Source organism: Bemisia tabaci, chromosome 1, assembly GCF_918797505.1.
Source record: "Bemisia tabaci chromosome 1, PGI_BMITA_v3".
NCBI classification, from domain to species: Eukaryota; Metazoa; Arthropoda; class Insecta; order Hemiptera; family Aleyrodidae; genus Bemisia; species Bemisia tabaci.
In genome coordinates this window covers 42,804,547-42,824,933 of record NC_092793.1, presented here as the reverse complement: position 1 = coordinate 42,824,933, position 20,387 = coordinate 42,804,547, and the positions used below count along the sequence as shown (strand labels likewise).

The 20,387-nt window shown below is 40.6% G+C and overlaps 1 protein-coding gene across 2 annotated transcripts in view; it reads right to left on the bottom strand.

Annotated features, from left to right (window-relative positions):
* Positions 1-19,417, bottom strand: part of LOC109039519 (ubiquitin carboxyl-terminal hydrolase MINDY-3 homolog) — a 111,824-nt gene extending 92,407 nt beyond the window's left edge. Inside the window, exons 1-2 of one of the 2 annotated variants that reach the window (XM_072301149.1) lie at positions 19,130-19,417; positions 15,275-15,408 (exon numbers count right to left, since the gene is read on the bottom strand). In XM_072301149.1, the coding sequence (XP_072157250.1) occupies positions 15,275-15,408; positions 19,130-19,250 (255 nt within the window). In that variant the 5' untranslated portion in view covers positions 19,251-19,417. Of the gene's footprint in view, positions 1-15,274; positions 15,409-18,903; positions 19,104-19,129 lie in introns of those variants that run through there. The other variant, XM_072301150.1, reaches the window with a different exon arrangement.
* Between the last annotated feature and the right edge of the window lie 970 nt (positions 19,418-20,387).

The following is a 20,387-nucleotide window of genomic DNA, read 5'->3' as shown; positions in this document are numbered from 1 at the left end:
GGGGATGCCCCACATTTCTCGCACGTTTTCAATGGGAAGGTTATGATTTGACTTCGGATATAAAGAGCGACGCCAAAAACGACCGTTTTTGGCACAATTTGAGCCAGAAGGGATTTTTCTGAAACCGGGCCCAAACGATACCTTATGATACCCTAAAACTCTGGTAACAATTTTAGCTTGAGTGTACGCCCGGTTTTTGAGAAATGAGGGGGCAAAGTTGCCAAATCGCCATCATTCTCGACAGTATTTCTACAGCAAAAAGACGGGGAAAATGGACGAAAAAGTCAAATCTTTGATGCGTTTCGGCTGTAAATGTTCTCATTGGGCCCCAAAGCATTTAACTGTGTTCAGTTTCAAAAATTTTGGTCGCACAGTGGTCCAAAATGGGGAGAAATCGTCGACAAATCAGGATTCTTTGTCAAATTTTTAGAAATGGAAGTAAAATTGTAGGTCTGCTGCAGTTTACATGGCTAACAATGTTCTTATTGGTCCTCAATGCATGAACATGTGTTCAGCTTCACAAATGTACATCGCACAGTGGTCAAAAATGGGGGAATTAGTGGACAAATTAAGATCCTCTGTCAAACTGTTGGTCCCCAGTAGAGTTTAAATCCCGGAAAAATTCATGTTTTTATTTTTTTTAATTATTTATGTATGTCAGACCGTATAGTTTATACAACGTTGTTATAGAATAGACTTTGTAGCATTGCTTCAATAAAATACGCAAACTTTCAGAAATTTAAAAAAAAAGAAAGAAAAATGGAGAGAAAAAATTTAAAAAAGATTTAAATAGTCAGAAAAAGAATTTAAAGAATTTTTCTGGGATCTAAAGTCTACTGGGAACCAGTAGTCGTACATCATTTTTAAAAAGTTAGGCAGAAGATCTTAATTTGTCCACTAATTTCCCATTTTGGACCATTGTGCGATGAAAATTTGATAAACTGAACCCAATTGAATGCATTGAACACCGATAAGAACATTGTTCCCCATGATCTCTGCAGGAGACCAACAATTTTACTTCCATTTTTACAAAGTTTGACAAAGAATCCTTATCTGTCCACGATTGCTCCCCATTTTAGGCCACTGTACGTCCAAAATTTTTGAAACTGAAGACAATCCCATGCACGGGGGCTCAGTAAGAACATTTACAGCCCAAATCCATCAATGGTGTAACTTTTTCGTCCATTTTTCCCGGCTTTTTGCAGTAAAAATGCTGTCCAGAATGATGGCGATTTGGCAACTTTGCCCCCCCATTTCTCAAAAACGGTGCGTATACTCAAGCTAAAATTTTTACCAGAGTTTTAGGGTATCATAAGGTATCGTTTGGGCCCGGTTTCAGAAAAATCCCTTCTGGCCCAAATTGTGCCATTCTTGGCGTCGCTCTTTTATGGCCTAAAATAACCCCCCGTGTTTGAAGTTACGGTGCTATTTGGGGCCTTTTTTCAGCAAATTTCAATTAAGAATTACTGAAGGCGTTAAAATTATCCAATTTTCAAAATCTAAAAGTCTCCTGATAGAAGTGGTCGGAGCATTTTTACGAAACCTTAAAATGTTGACGAAACTTAAATTACATTTAATTACGGACGATTTGGCGGGAGAGGCTAGGCCACGCCCATTTGATCCTAAACGGAAAGCGAAAATTTGGTATAATGACGCATTTCGTAAACTGTTTACGGATTTTGTCAATAGTTAACGAACGAAAATTTGCTTAAGGTTATAACAAATTAAAAAATGTACGAAACACCCGGTTTTTAAGAAATAAATTTTACACATTTACTTTCTATCGGCGCTTCAGTGCATTGCGACTCTAGTGTTCTCTATGTTGATTAAGGTGCACATTCATTCATTTAACTGACAAGGGGAGGCTACCGATTATCCACCTCAGATCGGGTTCAAATTTGGCAGAGAGGTAGAACAGGTTAATATAAGAACCCGTATTTTTTTTAGGTGCCAATGCCCAGCCGTTTTTGAGTTATGAATTTTTGAAGTTGCCGTTTTTTCGTGTCAGCGACGCGCTCAATTTGAGCCTACTGTGCGCGCACCTTTTAATGCGATCCGAATGTCGACTTGGTCATGAGAGACAGTTGTCCAAGCGGTAGCGCGCTCGCCTGTGGTGCTGCAGGTTCGGAGTTCGATACTTGTTACGTACATTTAATTTTTAAAATTGATTATTTTGTTTTTTAATCGCTTCATCACAAGAAATTGTAAGTCACCTTGTAGACGTTGTGATGCTAATTATGTTTTTTTCCTTTATTGTCAAACACTCATTAAAAAAAAATAAAATATAAAATATACATAAAAAATAATTAGAATCATAACGTCTACAAGGTGACTTACAATTTCTTGTGATGAAGCGATTAAAAAACAAAATAATCAATTTTAAAAATCAAGTGTATGGATCAAGTATCGAACTCCGAACCTGCAGCACCACAGGCGAGCGCGCTACCGCTTGGACAACTGTCTCTCATGACCATGTCGTCATTCAGATCGCATTAAAAGGTGCGCGCACAGTAGGCTCAAATTGAGCGCGTCGCTGACACGAAAAAACGGCAACTTCAAAAATTCATAACTCAAAAACGGCTGGGCATTGGCACCTAAAAAAAAATACGGGTTCTTATATTAACCTATTCTACCTCTCTGCCAAATTTGAACCCGATCTGAGGTGGACAATCGGTAGCCTCCCCTTGTGAGCATTGAGACTAGCCTAACCTAAAAATCACATTCACAAAGGAGCATTCACACGGAGAGGCAAGTGACTTGTCCGGCCGCGCCGCGCCGTCTCGACAGGAGATTCCTAATGGACCTGTTGCAAACTTTTGCTAAAGCAAAAATAAGAGTTGTTTCTTGTAGATAATGCCTCAAAAATCACGATGAGCGCATCGGCAAAGTCTGAAGTGCACTCATAACTTCACAATCTGCGTGAGAAATTTGCGTTTTTTTAAGCTTCCCGCTTCAAAAACGATACTACGGCACAGGTGAACATTTTGTTAGAGGAGTCGCTCCATCGTCGGCGATATTCATCATGGCCGACGCTTGCGCGCAGTTCCGCGCGTAATTCGAGGAGAGTTCAAGGTCAATCAATTCGGGCGTGGAAAATATGAACGTTAACACACCGATTGTTATCTGGTCTAATCCAGTTCAGATGTTATCTCGTCCCATCAAACGTGTTTTGGCGGATTGGCGTCGGCCATGATGATTATTGCCGACGATGGAACGACTCCTCTTACAAAATGTTCACCTGTGCCGTAGTATCGTTTTTGAAGCGGGAAGCTCAAAAAAACCGCAAAGAGCCGTATGCAAAAACGACATTTTTCGCCCCCCCCCCCCACTAAAACTTATTCAAACTTCGTCTATCAGTTACTAATACTGGAGCGCTTCTTTCCCCAAATTTTCAGACCCCCCAAAAAATTTTTGGGGGGGGCGCTAGGGGGGGGGGTGGAAGTCAAAACCTGTGACCCTCGATATCTTTCGAACGAAACAAGATATTGAGGCCCGGTTTGGACGAAAAATCGTCTAAAATTGCATACTTTAAGATTCTAAAGGTCTAAATCCCAAAATTTAATTTTTAACTTAACTTATGTGCTTTTTTTCAGTTTTTGAGGAAAAACAATTTCTTTTAAACAGATTAAACTGAAATTTCACATTTTATGATTTGAACCAAAACCAGTTTTTAGTGTATTTTCCAAAGGAAATACACTATTGCGTTCTCCCCTGATGTCAGACCTGGACCAAGGACCATGTAATGAGCATCGATCATGGGTCGTAGATAACGAATATGCATGCCGTTTGAATTCATGTTTATATATATATATATTTATTTATATCTTTATTTATATATTTATTTATATATTTATTTATATATCTGTTTATTTATGTATGTATTTCCAACTCATCGTGGTTTTTCCGATTTTTGCTTGGTTATATTTCCCTCATTTAAAAAAATTCCGAGTGAAACTATTTGCGATGTAAAGTAAAGGAACAGGACTACCATTCTGCGAAAAAAAAAACGGAGATCGAAGTATTACATTTCGAATGGTGGGGGCGAGAAGTGGGGGGAGGTTCAATTTTGTGGGCGCGATAACTCGCGCAAATTAAAAGCTTTTCCCCCGAAATTTTTACAGAAGGAAGATCTTACTTAGTTCTAGGCTGGTATTGAATTTGAGCGAAATCGGTCGAGCCGTTTAAAAATGGCGAGCTTTGAATGTTTTAGGCGGGGAGTGTGCGGCAAAAGAGGAGGGAATTCGCACAGTGGGTCACGACCTAACAATTGGTGGACAAGACGGCAATGTTGTCGCACAGTGGGTCACGAACTGAAAGTTGGTGGACAAGACGGCAATGTTGTCACACAGTGGGTCAGGAACTGAAAATTGGTGGACAAGACGGCAATGTTGTCGCACAGTGGGTCAGGAACTGAAAATTGGTGGATAGGACGGCAATGTTGTCGTACAATGGGTCACCAACTGATGAACTGATAATTTGCGGACACGATGGCTATATTGTCGCACAGTGGGTTACAGACTGATGATTGGTGGACAAGACGGCAATGTTGTCGCACAGTGGGTTATGGAGATTTATCCATCGTCATTCAAGCTTGCCACAGCGTTTGTTGACATTTTTTCATATCAGATTTTACATGAGGATTGTTGTTGCAATCTGGCGACATGAAGTCCTTATTCGAATAATCAATGCCTCCATAAGTGTAAACGTAAATCCAACCTCCGAAGATTGATAACTCCCCGCCCCCGCCCCTCCCTTCGGTAAATACACTCTTCCCGCGGTGGACGCGCGGGTCACTTAAAAGACAGAACAACTGAGGCCGGACACTCAAACAAAAAAACGCGCGCAAAGCGCGCGCCCTGGGGTGGGTTGGGGGGGCGAAGCCCCCCCCAAAAACCGGCGCGGAGCGAAGCGGAGCGCCGGTTTTTAAATTGTTCGTTTTTTTCCGCATCCAACGAGTGGTCGTATAAGCTGGGGAACCGAACGGTTCCGGAGTTATGATCGATTGAAGTTTCCGCTCAACGCGCGCCGACCGATTTTTGCGCGCAAAAAAGTCGGATTTGACTGTTATTAAATCAGACTTAATGTTCAAACGGAGCAAAATGCATTATTAGGCACTCTTGAGGGTCGCTGAGTCCAGAAATTACAGATACTTCCAAAAAATTCACGTTTTTAAAATTACAGCTCCGTACAGGACCACTGAGCGGCCGGTCGGCGCTCAGTGGGCCTCTAAAATAGCGCTACGGAGCTGTAATTTTAAAAACGTGAATTTTTTGGAAGTATCTGTAATTTCTGGACTCAGCGACCCTCAAGAGTGCCTAATAATGCATTTTGCTCCGTTTGAACATTAAGTCTGATTTAATAACAGTCAAATCCGACTTTTTTGCGCGCAAAAATCGGTCGGCGCGCGTTGAGCGGAAACTTCAATCGATCATAACTCCGGAACCGTTCGATTCCCCAGCTTATACGACCACTCGTTGGATGCGGAAAAAAACGAACAATTTAAAAAACTGGTTTTGGTTCAAATCATAAAATGTGAAATTTCAGTTTAATCTGTTTAAAAGAAATTGTTTTTCCTCAAAAACTGAAAAAAAGCACATAAGTTAAGTTAAAAATTAAATTTTGGGATTTTGACCTTTCGAATCTTAAAGTTTGCAATTTTAGACGATTTTTCGTCCAAACTAGGCCTCAATATCTTGTTTCGTTCGAAAGATATCGAGGGTCACAGGTTTTGACTTCCACCCCCCCTAGCGCCCCCCCAAAATTTTTTGGGAGTCTGAAAATTTGGGGAAAGAAGCGCTCCAGTATTAGTAAGTGATAGACGAAGTTTGAATAAGTTTTAGTGGGGGGGCGAAAAATGTCGTTTTTGCTTACTGCTCTTTCTTACGCAGACTGTGAAGTTATGAGTGCATTTCAGACTTTGCTGATGCGCTCATCGTGATTTTCGAGGCATTATCTATAAGACACAACTCTTATTTTTGCTCTAGCAAAAGTTTGCAACAGGCCCATTAGCATCATAATTTCTTTACATTAAGTTATTGAAATTAGAGTACCTTCATAGGGAGAGTAGGGAAAACTCGATTTATATAGCTCTTGGGACCCAAAAGGGCGACAACAAGAAAAACGAAAATCACTAGAAAAGTGCCGCTGCAAATCTGTACATTTGAAATGTTGATCAATAGGGCCAATAGCGCATTGAAAACAAGCGTTTTAAAGGATTAAAACTATAAAACTGAGAAAATTCATGCGAAATCAAAGTTTTATACGTGCTTTTATCATTTTTCATCAGTGTACCTATTATCGCAGTTTAAATTAGTACTACTGGATAATTTGAGTTTATAGGTTGGCTACCCTTTTGGGCCCCAAGAACTACATGGCCTGATCAAACCTAACCTCCAAATTTTCGAATTGTCCATACTTGAAGGTATGAAGGTACTCTAATTAAAATAGTTCATACGAAGATTTATGACAATTTTGTTTCAATCAAAATTCCAATCAAACTTAATAATTTTGCAAACTTAGCAGTACTTTTCTTAAAAATATATTGTATTAAAAGCATTGAGTACAATAGAGTCGCAATGTACTGGAGCGCAGATGCAGTCAATCCATGAACGGGCCGTTCCGAGCCCCTCGTTCGTCGGAAAAAGGGAACCATCTGGGAACCGTTCGGCATTTTTTAATAGGGCGGCTTATGGGAGAATCGCGGGATGCGAATGTTTTCAGGATTTATTAATTTAAATCAATCATTATTTCTGCGAACTTTGGCAAATTGTGTTCACCAAAGTCATAATCAATTAAAAAATGTACAACACTCCCTGTTTTTAAGAAATACATTTTATACCTATATTTTCTGAGCGAAGACCGAAGCTGGAACCCCGCGCATACGGCATCGCTAGTCGCCGGACACTAGTCTCAGGAGTACTGGACAAAACAGCCTTAAAAAGTGACTTCATCGGCGCTCCAAAACATTGCGACTCTATTGTACTCCATGATTAAAAGTGTCTGCCTTTCTCAAAACCCTGCCCGCAGATGTAGGCTTTTTTTAGCTTTTTTACCTTACTTAAAGATTAAAGTCATGTCCAAAGTATGATGTCAATGAATCCAATAAATCCTGACGAATCTTAAAAATGCTGAGATCTTCAAGAATCGTAGTTTTTACTGCGTGGTGTCACTAATCAATTATTTCATTGAAGATGCCTCATGGTTCCGACATGTCGATTCTGAATACATTCATCAAATATCGTGGAGAGATTTAAGAAAAAGTTTAGAGGTTCGAATAAATACGATAAAATGGTACCTATACGTATTATCCGATTGCCGAGAAATACAGGCGCGGAGCGAGAAAGTCTTGTGCGGTCCCCGCACCACACCGCGAAGCAGAGGGGGGAGCAAAGTACCTCCCCCATGCTGACGCGAAACGCCGCGCATAAATTGGCCGAAAGCCAATGTTTTCTTCAGTTATGCTTCTTAAGTGCTTAGTTGATTTCGGTCAATGCTCATATTGAGGTATTCTTCGCTCTGCGGCATTTGTTTCATTGTGTATTTTTGAATACGGCAAACTTCATATATCTTTGAAGAGGCTACTTTTCCTTGATTATTTTAAATACTTTTTTAATAGTCCACAGTTAAAGGACGTGCTTAGAGGGCCAAACTTTGACCTTTTAGTACAGATAAGTAAAAACGGAAGCAAAGAGAGGGGGAGAAAGTAATAGAAAGAAGTAAGGTCAAAAAGTTGGGAAAGTCTCTTACACGTAGCATGTTTGGATTCTGAGATAGTATGCGCGCACCTACGCCATTGAACGAAATCAGATAAGCCTAAACGCGCAACCGCGGGTCAACCGGGGACGGCATGCAATATTGGGGACAGATATAAGGGCTTATATTTCAGGGGGGCTACTGTTCCCTTTTCCCAAACCCTCTCTTCCCCTACCCTCCTTTTCACACCAAAGCGGACCCAGAGAGCGACCCGATTTTGCTAATGGGATATCTGATCCAAAATTAACAATTTTCAACCAATTCAGAGCTAAAAATCTTCAATTCGATTTTATTTTCCAGGAGCTCGACCGAATTTTTTCGATAAGAGCTTGAAATATCACATCTTACTTTAAGGTTCCGACGGAAAATCAGAGGTGACGGATTTTTTCATTTGCCTCTTGTCCAAACGAACCGTGAGTGTTATTTCTTTTTAATTATTCACAATAAAAATTTACAATTTTGATCTGGAGAGCATTGGCTTAAGTATTAATGAGTTGTATATGTATTGTCATACATGAGGGTACATTTTAAGTGTTTTAACGGTACTGGAAAAGGTCTTCAAGGAAAAATATAGGAGAAGATATAGGCCTTTAGACTTGGTCATCCTCATTAAAACTGGCACTTTCACAAATTCAAACCTCATAAAATTTGACCAGATGGTAAAAAAAATTGAATGTTGATTTTTTTTTGCTGGATTTGCTACAGAGAGTGAGAGTATTAAGATCCGTTGAATTCTGAAAGGGCAAGGTCAAAAAAATATTCACCCAGGGAGCCTTGAGACCACCAGATTCGTATTTCTTGTGGTTATTTACCAAGGAGAGCACCTTCCCCCAGGTCTCTGAGGTAATTTTTGGAACTGGTAGTTTAGGGGGTGTGGAGAGGGAGGAGGCCTTTGCTCTCCAACTTCACAGTTCATTGTTTCAGACAGGGATTTGCAGCTTTGAAATTTGCTATGTAAAAGAAGTGTGTGAAAAAACTGTCAAAAATGACCAATCGCATTTACGAATTTTGAACGCTTGACGTGATGAAGTAGCTCCCGAAACGCTTTCATCTGTTCGCGGTTTTGCTTACAAACGCCGTGTTGCGAAGTTGCCATTGTTTAAAGTGAAAACCTTTGAGAATTCATGGCTACTCCGCATCTCAACAGAGTTCAATGAACTATTTGTTTAATTGTTTCTCTTAAACAGAACTTTCTAACGGTGTATAGTTATTTGTGTTAACCTACTTAGCACTGGACGGCGCTAACGTGGTTTTAGCAGATTTTGGTAAACACAAAAATTTGGTTTTCATTTTACAAGAGTCTTAGAAATGACGGGATCTGAACAAAAACCAGTCGAAATGAAAGTTCCGCTTTTAACCTTTCTAACGAGCACAAGATTGTTACAGGGAAACTCTTAGTTTCCGAGATTCGACCACTTGAAGTTGGTCAAAGTTGGTTTCATGCAATCGGAAACCGCTGACAGGAATGCAGAGCCTTCAATTAATCAAGCAGAAGGGCTCTATGGTGATCCATTCATTACGAGGAATAGTCAGACATCTAAATTAAGTAGATATTTTAGCTCAGGCTTCAGGGTTACCACGTGCGGTAACCCGAAGGCCTAAGCTAAAGGGGAATTTTTGACCGATTTTTCACACTTCTTTTACAAAGCAAATTTCAAAATCTCCAAAGGATTTCCAAGGACAACAAAAAGAGGAGTTTCAACTCGGTTGTCAAGTCTATAGCTACCTATGGCAGTGAAGTGTGGCAGTTGAAGAAGCGGACCCAAGAAATGCTCAAGGCGACAGAGATGGATTTCTGGCGAAGATCGGCTGGAATCTCGAGGAGAGAACGTGTCAGGAATGAACGTGTCCAAGAGATAATGGGCGTTGAGGGGACGATTGTGCACGATATCATGACCAAGCAATTGGTATGGTATGGGCATGTGCAGAGAATGGCTTATACCAGATTGCCGAAGAAGGTGTTGGAGTGGGTCCCCCCAAGTAGACGACGGAGAGGGCGTTCAGACAAACGGTGGGCAGAGGGCATCCGTGAAGAGATGGAGTGATGCCAGCTTCCGGAGGATCTCTACCATGACAGATTCCTGTGGAGAGTAGGCGTCGCAGAGCGCCCTAGCGCGCCGTAAAAGCGGCTCATACATACAAGGAACGAGACTGAGAGGGGGGGAGGGGCTCAGTCACGGTGGTTGAATGGGGGGAAACCGAGGGGCTCAGACAAGATGGTGGAATAGTGGGAAACCGAGGGACCACCTCCAAAATGGAGGAAAAGAGAGAGGGGAGCTAACTGGGGGGGGGGGGGATGCACCAAACGCCTTATGGGCTTTTTGGAGCTTCCTTAGACCACGTAAGAGATGAACATCTAATGGCGCGTGAAATCCATCATCGGAAGCTCTTAAAAGGGGTGCATTTATTGGTACTTATGCAAAATCAAAAATGACAAACTGAACTTACTTAACCACGAATACAATAAATGGCGGGCGGGGCTATGGCTGACTAAGGGGCTGTGGAGGGCGACAAATAAGGGGGGTGGGAGCCGGAAACCGGACTCCCTTCCAAAAATTTAACCTTGCAAAAGGATGGTGGATGGACAATCCCGTGCCATTCCTAGCTTGGAGTGTGCAAAGCACAAACCGGTGTCGGAGGCGGCGACCGGGGGGATGACTACGGAGCCAAGGCCATTCCTAGCCTGGAGTGTGCAAGCACAAACCGGTGTCGGAGGCGGTGACTTGGCAAGGTGAAAGGTAAATGGAAGGAAGCAAGGTGGAAATCGAATAGGGATTTGGTCCGTCCGCGCTCATACGTCGCAGGAGCAGAGCCAAGTCTTACTAAACGAGGAGCTGGGTGACAGATTCGGAGGCTGCTGGCTCCGGCCGCGGACCCCATCAAATGCAAAACATGAAAATCTGTGGAGGAACGCGAACCGAAAGACCAGACAGCGAGATCTATTGGTGAAACATGGATACAAAATGTGCGAGAGAGAGCATGGAGGAGGGCAAATGTGCGGTGGGGCAAGGGGAGGCAAGTGAATCATAAGTACAGAGCGGGCCCGGCCCCGGGACCAGAGGGGCCATGGGGAGCGGGAGGGGGCACTAAATGGGGCGTGAGTGCCGAAAAATGAGTAGACGCAGAAACGGGGGGAAAGGGGGGGAATCTCTCTTTAACATACATACATTTCAAAATCTGCAAATCCCTGTCTCAAACACTGGACTGTTAAGTTGGAGAGCAGAGCACTTCCTCCTCCACACACCCTAAACTGCCAGTTCCACAAATTACCTCAGAGGCCGGGGGGAAGGTGCTCTCCTTGGTAAATAACCACAAGAAATACGAATCTGGTGGTCTCAAGGCTCCCTGGGTGAATCTTTTTTTTTGACCTTACCCTCTCAGAATTTAACGAAACTTAATACCTCACTCTCTGTAGCAAATCCAGCAAAAAAAAAATCAACATTAAATTTTTTTACCATCTGGTTAAATGGGTGTATGAAATTCTGCTAAATTTACCCCTCGTGTATTTTGACCAAATTTCAATATGTTATTCCTTAGCATAGGATACGCCTTTCTTCAAAATGTCAAGGCCTGAAGTGAACTTCTTTCCGCGTAGCAGCGTTACCAAGTTGTAAACCATTGAGTTCCATATCTTTTGAATGAAAAAAGATATTGAGGTGCGGTTTGCGCTGAAATTCTTCCGAAATTGCGTTCTTTTGAAATGTGCATTCAATTTGATCGTTAAGGTACTTTAAGATTGCAATGATGCCATTTTTCACACTTTCTTGAGGACCAACTTTTTTTCAACCCCAGTATGTCGTGAAATGCCGAATTCTCAATTCGATCCAAAAGCTGTTCATATTATTTGCCGTACTTTACCGAAAATTTTGTGTATTAGACCTTTCAGGGAAACGATTGATACGCGAGATATGAACTATCAAAGTTAACACTTTGCGCGCAGACCAGAATCCCGGCGCTCGGAGTCGTCTGCACACCCCATCTATTGCCACCAACAAGCCTCAGGAGGTCATACCTGTGTATTTTTTTGCGTATTTTCCATTTCTGGGCTTTCAAAAGGCGTGAGATGAATTTTTAGGGGCCTAACGGTTCATGGTAGCAGTTTCTGACCCATTCTTAGGGTTTTTTCACTTTTACTTAAATGAAACTTTATTCTAACTGAAAACTGTGTACATTTTTGGAAGGAACATAAAAATATGAATAAAACTATTAGTATAACTTTTTCCTACATCACCAGATTTCGGGAAAATCGCCCAAAAGAGAAAAAACTGGCAGAAATTTAAGAAATCGCCATGCCTTCAGTTCAAGAAAGTGGGGTACAACGCTCGTACTGACCTGCGAAACGGCTCTTACCCATTCATACAATAGATAAAAAAAAAACATACTTGTACCAAGAGTGCCGCGTTGTGAAAATTGACCGGAATGTCACGTTTTGCGGCCTTTTTTGTACTTAAGGAAACTCTTTCACATGTTTTTCGACCTCAGGTCACACTCCTCAATGGTGTACCATTAGGGTGCGTCCAAAAAATTGAAAGTCTGAAATGTTCCGCTCCCGAGGCGGCAATCGATGACGTTTGGTAAAAAAACATGTTTGCCAAAATTTGGGCCAATTTCAACCATTTTAAATGGTGCCAAAGGTCAATTTTGTGATGAAATTATGATATTTTGGTTTAGACCTCGAATTCGTACAGAAAACTCGATTTTACGCTGAAATCGTGCGTTTACGAGAAAAATGCCATTGAATTCAAGTTGTAGAGGATGAAATTTTACTCCAGAAAGACGTCTTTTTAAACGATAAAAATCAAATTGAACTAGAAAAACTCAACTCTGTATTTATTTTTTTGGTCCTCAGAATTTCCGAGGTCTTACAAAGTAGCGGTTTAAAAGACTCATTTTTCACGAAAATAAGTCAAAAGAGGGTATAAATGAACTGTAGACGTGAATATTTAAAAAAATGCAACCTCCTGCCTTTCAAATTTGGCCGCCATCTTTGATTTGGAGCGCCCCCTTTGATCGGAGGGCCTTGTTGAGTTCATTTATGTAATCTACAACCAAAATTACATAGGAAATGACACCTCACATGACACAGAATGAACATTTTAAAATACCGATTTGTCGGACCCCTTTTTACGGCCGCCATTTTGAATTTTAGGTACTTTGAGGGGTGTTCCGGGGTCGGGCCATTTTTAACTTTTAGGAAGTTGTTCAGGGGGACCTACTGATGACGATTACATAGGGAAAGTTTGTTACGCAATTTTTCCCGGTCAAACCGCACTTCTCCCATACTATTATAGCACGATCCTGCTTCTCGAGCCGTACACTTTTTGGAGGATTGTGCAAAATAGTTGGAACTTTATTTGAAACTGAGGAAGTTCTGATGACATTTGCATCCTCAACACTTGCCTACAGTTCATTTATACCCTCTTTTGACTTATTTTCGTGAAAAATGAGTCTTTTAAACCGCTACTTTGTAAGACCTCGGAAATTCTGAGGACCAAAAAAATAAATACAGAGTTGAGTTTTTCTAGTTCAATTTGATTTTTATCGTTTAAAAAGACGTCTTTCAGGAGTAAAATTTCATCCTCTACAACTTGAATTCAATGGCATTTTTCTCGTAAACGCACGATTTCAGCGTAAAATCGAGTTTTTTGTACGAATTCGAGGTCTAAACCAAAATATCATAATTTCATCACAAAATTGACCTTTGGCACCATTTAAAATGGTTGAAATTGGCCTTAATTTTGGCAAACATGTTTTTTTACCAAACGTCATCGATTGCCGCCTCGGGAGCGGAACATTTCAGACTTTCAATTTTTTTGACGCACCCTAATGTATCATGTCTTGGATCCGTACTTTTCTTTTTTTGCTATGAAAATGGCTTCAGATTAATTTCAAGGGCCTTAGGGTCCATTGTTGCCGATTTTGGCTGATTTTTACGGGTTTTTCAATTTGACATGTGTTTAAATTAATTTAACCTAAGAATGGGCACATTTTTAGGAATTACATCAGTAAAAAATTACATCAGTAACAGTCTTGGTAACTTTTCCTTGCATTGCTAAATTTTCCCGAAAAATCGTCTTAATTTGCCAAAAATTGAATTAATTATTCCATAATTTATTAAAATATTCAATATTAGAGAAATCGTAATTTTTCTTGTTAGATAAGTTATTTGTAGTAAAACAAAGGTCAAATTTACATTTCCCACCTGAAAGTCATCATTCACTTCCTAGAACCTTCGACATGATAATTAATCCAATTATCAATACTCTAGGTACAATGGTTTTTCTCGAAAAGGTGACATAGGAAAAAAATATTTTAATAGCTTTATTAATTTTTTCACGGTCCTTCCAAAAACGTACACAGTTTTCAATTTTAATTAAGTAAAATTGAAAAAAATCCTAAGAATGGGTCAATGTTGAGAGTAGGCGTGACCTTTGATAGCTCATATCTCGCGTATCAATCGTTTCCCTGAAAGGTCTATTATATCAAAATTTACGGTAAAGTAAGGCAAATAATATGAACAGCTTTTAGATCAAATCGAGAATCCAGCATTTCATGACATACTGGGGTTGAAAAAAAGTTGGCCCTTAAGAGAGTGTAAAAAATGGCAGCATTGCAATCTTAAAGTACCATTACGATCGAATTGAATGCACATTTCCAAAGAAAGCAATTTTTGAAGAATTTTAGTGCAAACCGCACGTCAATATCTTTTTTTCGTTCAAAAGATATGGAGCTCAATGGTTTACAACTTGGCAACTCTGCTAGGCAGAAAGACGTTCATTTCAGGCCTTGACATTTTGGGGAAAGGCGCATCCTATGCTGAGGAATAGCAAATTGAAAATCGGTCAAAATCCACGGTGGGGGGGGGGAATTTAGCCGATTTTGCATACACCCCTTCACAGGGGTTTGAACTTTTGAAAGAGCCAGTTTTCATGAGGATGACTAACTTGAAAGGCCTGTATCTTTGCCAATCTTTTTACTTGAATACTCCTTACAGTACTGTTAAAAAACTTAAAATGTACCCTCATGAATGACAATACACGACTCATTAATGAGACTTGAGCCCATATTTTTCAGATAAAAAATTGTAAGTTTTGATACTTTTCGATACTTTTTGATTTCAATCAAATAGGTTCAAAATTGTGGTAGGTATCCTGCTTCTAAAGGTTCTCGGCTAACTCGAGGATAAAGGCTAAAGGTTAATGGCTACCTCGAGGCTAGACCCCTTTTTATCCTTAAAGGACATCGAGGAGGATCTCAGGATGATACAATTAGGAATTTCTCAAGTCAATTCCCTCTTCGTTCCCATGGTTTTCGTTCCGTCTGACCTAAAATAACAAAAGCAAAAAGCTTTTGGTAGCATGGGTTTTCAAGAGAATATTTTCAAGAGGACTTTTGGATTGCTGAATAAATTATTGATCTTTACAATTCCAAGAGGAGGAAATTTTTCTTAGTTGCCGTCACAGAAAGTTTCATCCATGAATTTTCTATAATGAGATTAGAGATCCAATAACTAGGTAACTACCTGTTGCCAATTTGATGCACTGGGTGAATTGACCAAGGACTTTAAGATAAAGGCTTGCACTGGTGCCAAAACTGCACAGGGGCCTCCTTCCCATTGAATCAACGCTGTTGGCTCATCTGGACTAAAATTAAAACCTGAAAATAAGCACAGACCAAAATGAGAATGTCGTTCATTTTACGCTTTCAGCTTTGCATTCAGAATCAATATTTTTACAGGCTAAAATGGAGATAAAGTTGATTAATAAGGTATCATGTATGGAGTACTGAGAAGATGAATGCTTATGGTAGGACCAAAAACTTTGGTGGTATCAAAATGATTAGATTCAGAAAAGTTATTCGAAAAAAAAGTTGGTAGCAAGACTTTTTCTTGTAAGGTCAAAACTGCATGTGTAAAACAGGGGAGAAAAAGAAAAAACATGATTAGTGAAATTGAATGGGTATCTATGCGCTGTATGATTACCTGTCAAGGCTTGTAAGGGGCACCATCTGGGGATAAAACCAGGTTCATGACATTAACACTGGCAGAATACACCCTAAAAAGTGGAAAGACTCTTAGAGTGTATGAGAATCTGAGCTCCCTACGTTATTTAATTGAAAGTTAATGCAAGAATCAAGATGACAAATCTTACTTCTCACCATTACAGTATGTCAAATTCATGGAGGCTGTTGAATGGCATGAAATGTATAAAATTTAAAGGTTAGCAAACTATTCTGTGGATCTTGAAAAAAAGAGCTATATGCAGATATTTCATGAAGAATGCAGATCTTCTGCACAGCTTCAGGGAAAATTCAGATTTATGGCGCATCCACAGAACTCCTCTAGGATCAAGAGCCTGAAAAGTCAGCCTTAACGAAAATTAGACACTGACTGGTAAGGTTGCTCTTTTAGTGTGTCTTTGAAAGACCTTAAAAGTCAGCACAGGTCACATCACTAGGCATGGACACTGAAGTGAACTAATCCAAAGGAGCAAAGCAGGGCTAAATCCACATAGCCAAATCATCATCACATTGAAGTTATACGTCTGAAATTTTTCAAAGGCGTCTACAGCAAGTATGAGCAAATGAAAGAATTGCTGCCCCGAAACTGACCTGCTATTGGATTCACTTATGGGGTTGCTAAATTTCGACCGATTTTGAGTCAAAAAACGCGAAAGAAAACAAGGGAGCAACAGAGTGCTAAACAGTTACCAAATCAATAGAGTTGGTTCCTTTTGAAGTGTTCTTCCTCCCAGTTCCGATCCAACCGCAAAAGTTATATTCTTCCGGAGGACAGAAAGCTATTGTCTTTCATGTGACTTCTATGCAAGGCGGATAAAGAATGGTGGTCGCATCTCGATTTTGGCTGCCATCTTGAAGATGTGTGACGTGCAGAGGGTACGGGCTCAGTGGCGTGCGGTGGGTTCAGTGACAGGGCAAGCTCTAGCGTTCGCCATCCGGGGGGGGGGGGGGGGGTGTTAACGTAGCCTCTTTCCCTTCCCCCTCCCCCTAGCCTCCCTAGAAAATTCTAAAAAATTTCACTCTATTTGCTCCATTTTTCGGATGAAATCTGATGGAACGTAACGTCTTAAAAAACTGTATTTTTATTTTTTTCTCTCTTATTTATGATTTCGTTTACTCAACTTGTTTCGAATGTTATTGAGCATTGGAGGACGGCTCCTTACTCATAACTCCTAATTTTGCCAGTTACTTGAGGTATTATCGTCTTTATTCTACAGCATTTAAAATTTTTTGAGTTACTTAAACCCCCAAAAAAAGGCTTTCTGCATTTAAAACATGATTGAGAATTGTCTAATTCATCACCAATTAGATCCAAGTGAGCGAAATTTTATAGAATATAAAGGCATTTGCTCCGGAGGAGCAATACAACCGAGACGGAAAGAGGGAACAAGATAGCGCATCGGAGGCAGAAGCAGCGCGCTGCGGTGACGGGCCAAGAGGTGGCCAAGAGAAGCGAGCTGCGATCGCGCAGCGAAGGGCTCGGACTCGGAACGTACCGCGCTCCCCGCCTGCCTTGATTCCGCCGCCGAGCAGTGGCGCTCCGCTCAGCTGATCGCAAGCGATTCTCCAGCGCATGAGTTGGCCCGTGTTCAGGCCGCGCAGCGCGCTGCGCCACCTCCATCCGCTCTTCTGCTTTCCTACTTTGTTGGCTCTTTACGTATTTCTGTCTCCCTCTCTTTCTGTTTTTAATGCAATTTACTTACTGAACGCATTTAATAAATTATGTTTGCTAAAATGTAAAACATTTAATATGTGTAATTTTCTTCTTTCTTTAGAAGTCTTTGGGCAAGCAGTGCTTGCCTTGCTTATCCGGACCGCACGCCACTGTACGGGCTTTAACCGCACGATTTGAAATGTACCCGAAGTGTACCCGATGCCGTGGCGCGAAGCTCATACAACTTCCAAACGGAATTATGAGTTTTCCTTCCTGATGAAACGCTTTCAAATCGTATTCTGAGTTAATTTTTACTGAGAATTTGCAAGGAAGTTACGATCATTCTAATATTTGATATTTCTGGCTGAAATTTTTGTTTAAAGAAGTGTACCCGATGAGCTCATTCCTTCACGCACATGTGCAACTTTCTGACGGAACTGGACCTATCATTTTGAACTTAGTAAGTATACTTTTGGATTTTTGAGAGCTGTGATGCGGTACTTTTCCCTTATAAATTAGGAAATAACATCCAATCATTCTTCTCTTTGATGCTTCCAGGAGAAATTTGTACTTTCGGAAATTAGGGAGACAAGTGTGAAAATTGGAAAAACGGAAAGGGGGCCGGGGATTTCTATAAAACGAAGGGAGGGCTCCCCCTAGACGAGGGGGTTTGGGGGATCCCCAAAAATTATATTGATAATCAGGTACCCATAGAGAAAATAAGAAATATTAAAAAAAAAAAAAAAAACCTCTCACGAATTCCTTTGGACACAGTTTTTAAATTATTCACTGATAAAAATAGCAAAATAAAATACACTGCAGTAATTTCCCTTTAAATTCGGGCAATCAATGCCAGAAATACTTACAATGAGAAGTGACTACAATACCTTGCAGCATCAGAGTGCAGCGTAAATCTGTAACCTCAAACCCCCTAACTCCGCAGTTTGGTTGGTTTACGATCGTGACGTCAAGAGGGTACAAGAAGCGACCACCATTCTTTGTCCGCCTTAACTTATATGTGTCCAGCGAAGCAAGCAGGCTAGGGCCCTCACTGCCATCCAGTAGGGGTTGGCTTTATACACTCCCAGTGAAGTAAGCGCACCAATTTCTACATCTTGGTTAACAGCTTGGAGATGTGCACCGAGATACGGCAAAAACGCATCATCCAAGTACTTCTGCATGGTAAGTGATCTCTAGTTAACGAAAGTTGAAAATTGGTTTCAACGACCATTTAGACGCATTAGTTACGTACCACACGTCAATAAGGCGGCTATATCTATGGTAAGAGTCCAAAGTGGGGCCTATTTCAAATGCAGCCAATGTTTAAGTTAAGTGGCACTGCACTTTACCTGAGCAGCCATATTCTTGGAGCTGCTTTGGTTACCAAGAGTGGGAATAAGAGTATTGCGGTTTTTCCAACAGTACCCTCACCTTCATTCTAATCTGGTAATAGCATAGTCCTTTTGAAGAATACATACCATGCATTAAAAAGCCATAAATGGGGCTTTCAGTTCTAACTATGGTTCCTGGAAATTCATGTTCTTCAGAAAAATACTGCATAAGTTTAAACACACAAAATTAATCAATTATATCCATCGGGGATATCATGTTGATGGTGGAGAGCTTCAGATATAACCTACGGGAAGGATAATATGATTACGAAAATGTCTGCGAATTGAAAAAATATGATGAACGTCTTAGTACCTTGAGTCCATCTTTGAAAAATGTCACTACGAACAACACTACCCCACATTAATTTGATAATGCCACTGAGTTCATCAAAGCTGTGCAGCTGTGTCGAATTTTCGCTGGATGTACTTGCCATAGCTAGTGCCGTAATATTTTATTATTTAAACTTCTGTAGAAAACTTTACATTGTGATCCGCATTCCGAAGATATGGATGGATGCTGTGCGATAGTGAATTACGGTAATAAATAAATTTTGGATTCCTAACCTCCTGTTATTTATTTACTACGGTTTACGCATAGAGTACAATAGAGTCGCACTGGAGCGCCGATCGATGAGGTCAATCCATGATTCCATGAACGGACCTTTCCGAGCCGCTTATGCTCCGAAAAGTGTGATGATTCAATGTCTTTGGTGTGAACCCAACGCTGCCGTGACGTCCATTCCATGCTCCTACTGCCTTTGTTCTTGCTCTGATGCATAGAGTACAATAGAGTCGCAAAGTACTGGAGCGGCGATGAAGCCAATCCATGAACAGGCGTTTCCGAGCCGCGTGTGCTCCGAAAATAGTGAACCATTTGTGAACCCAACGGCATTTTGTAACACGGCGGCTTATGGAGAAATCAAGAACTGCTTGTGGTTTTTAGGTATTTTATAATTCAATCAGCATTAATTTTTGCAAATTTTGCTATTTAAAGGTAGTCAAAGCCATAATGAATCCATTGATGTATATTACTCCTGGATAATATTCATATTGGGATTTAATTTCTGACTTATACCAAGTGTGAACCAACCGGCATTTCTTATCACGGCGGCTTACGGGAAAAGCAACGACTGCCCGTGTTTTTTCGACATTTTTTAATTTCATCGATATTAATTTGTGCAAATTTTGCTACAGTTAGATAGTCAAAGTCATAATGAATCCATTGATGCATATTACTCCTGGATAAAATTCATATAGGAATTTAATTTCTGACTTATACCAAGTGTGAACCAACCGGCATTTTTTTACACGGTGGCTTATGGAGAAATCAACGACTGCTTGTGTTTTTTCGACTTTTTTTAATTCCATCGGTATTAATTTGTGCAAATTTTGCTTGAAATAGATATTCAAAGCCATAATGAATCCATTAATGTATGTTACTCCGAGATAATATTCATATAATGGACTCAATTTCAGACTTATTACCGGCCTACTTATTTTAGCTGGTTCAGTGTGTGTCTAGCCGACGAACGGAGCCGAGTCGGGACTGTCGGGAGTGGGGAGCGCTGAGC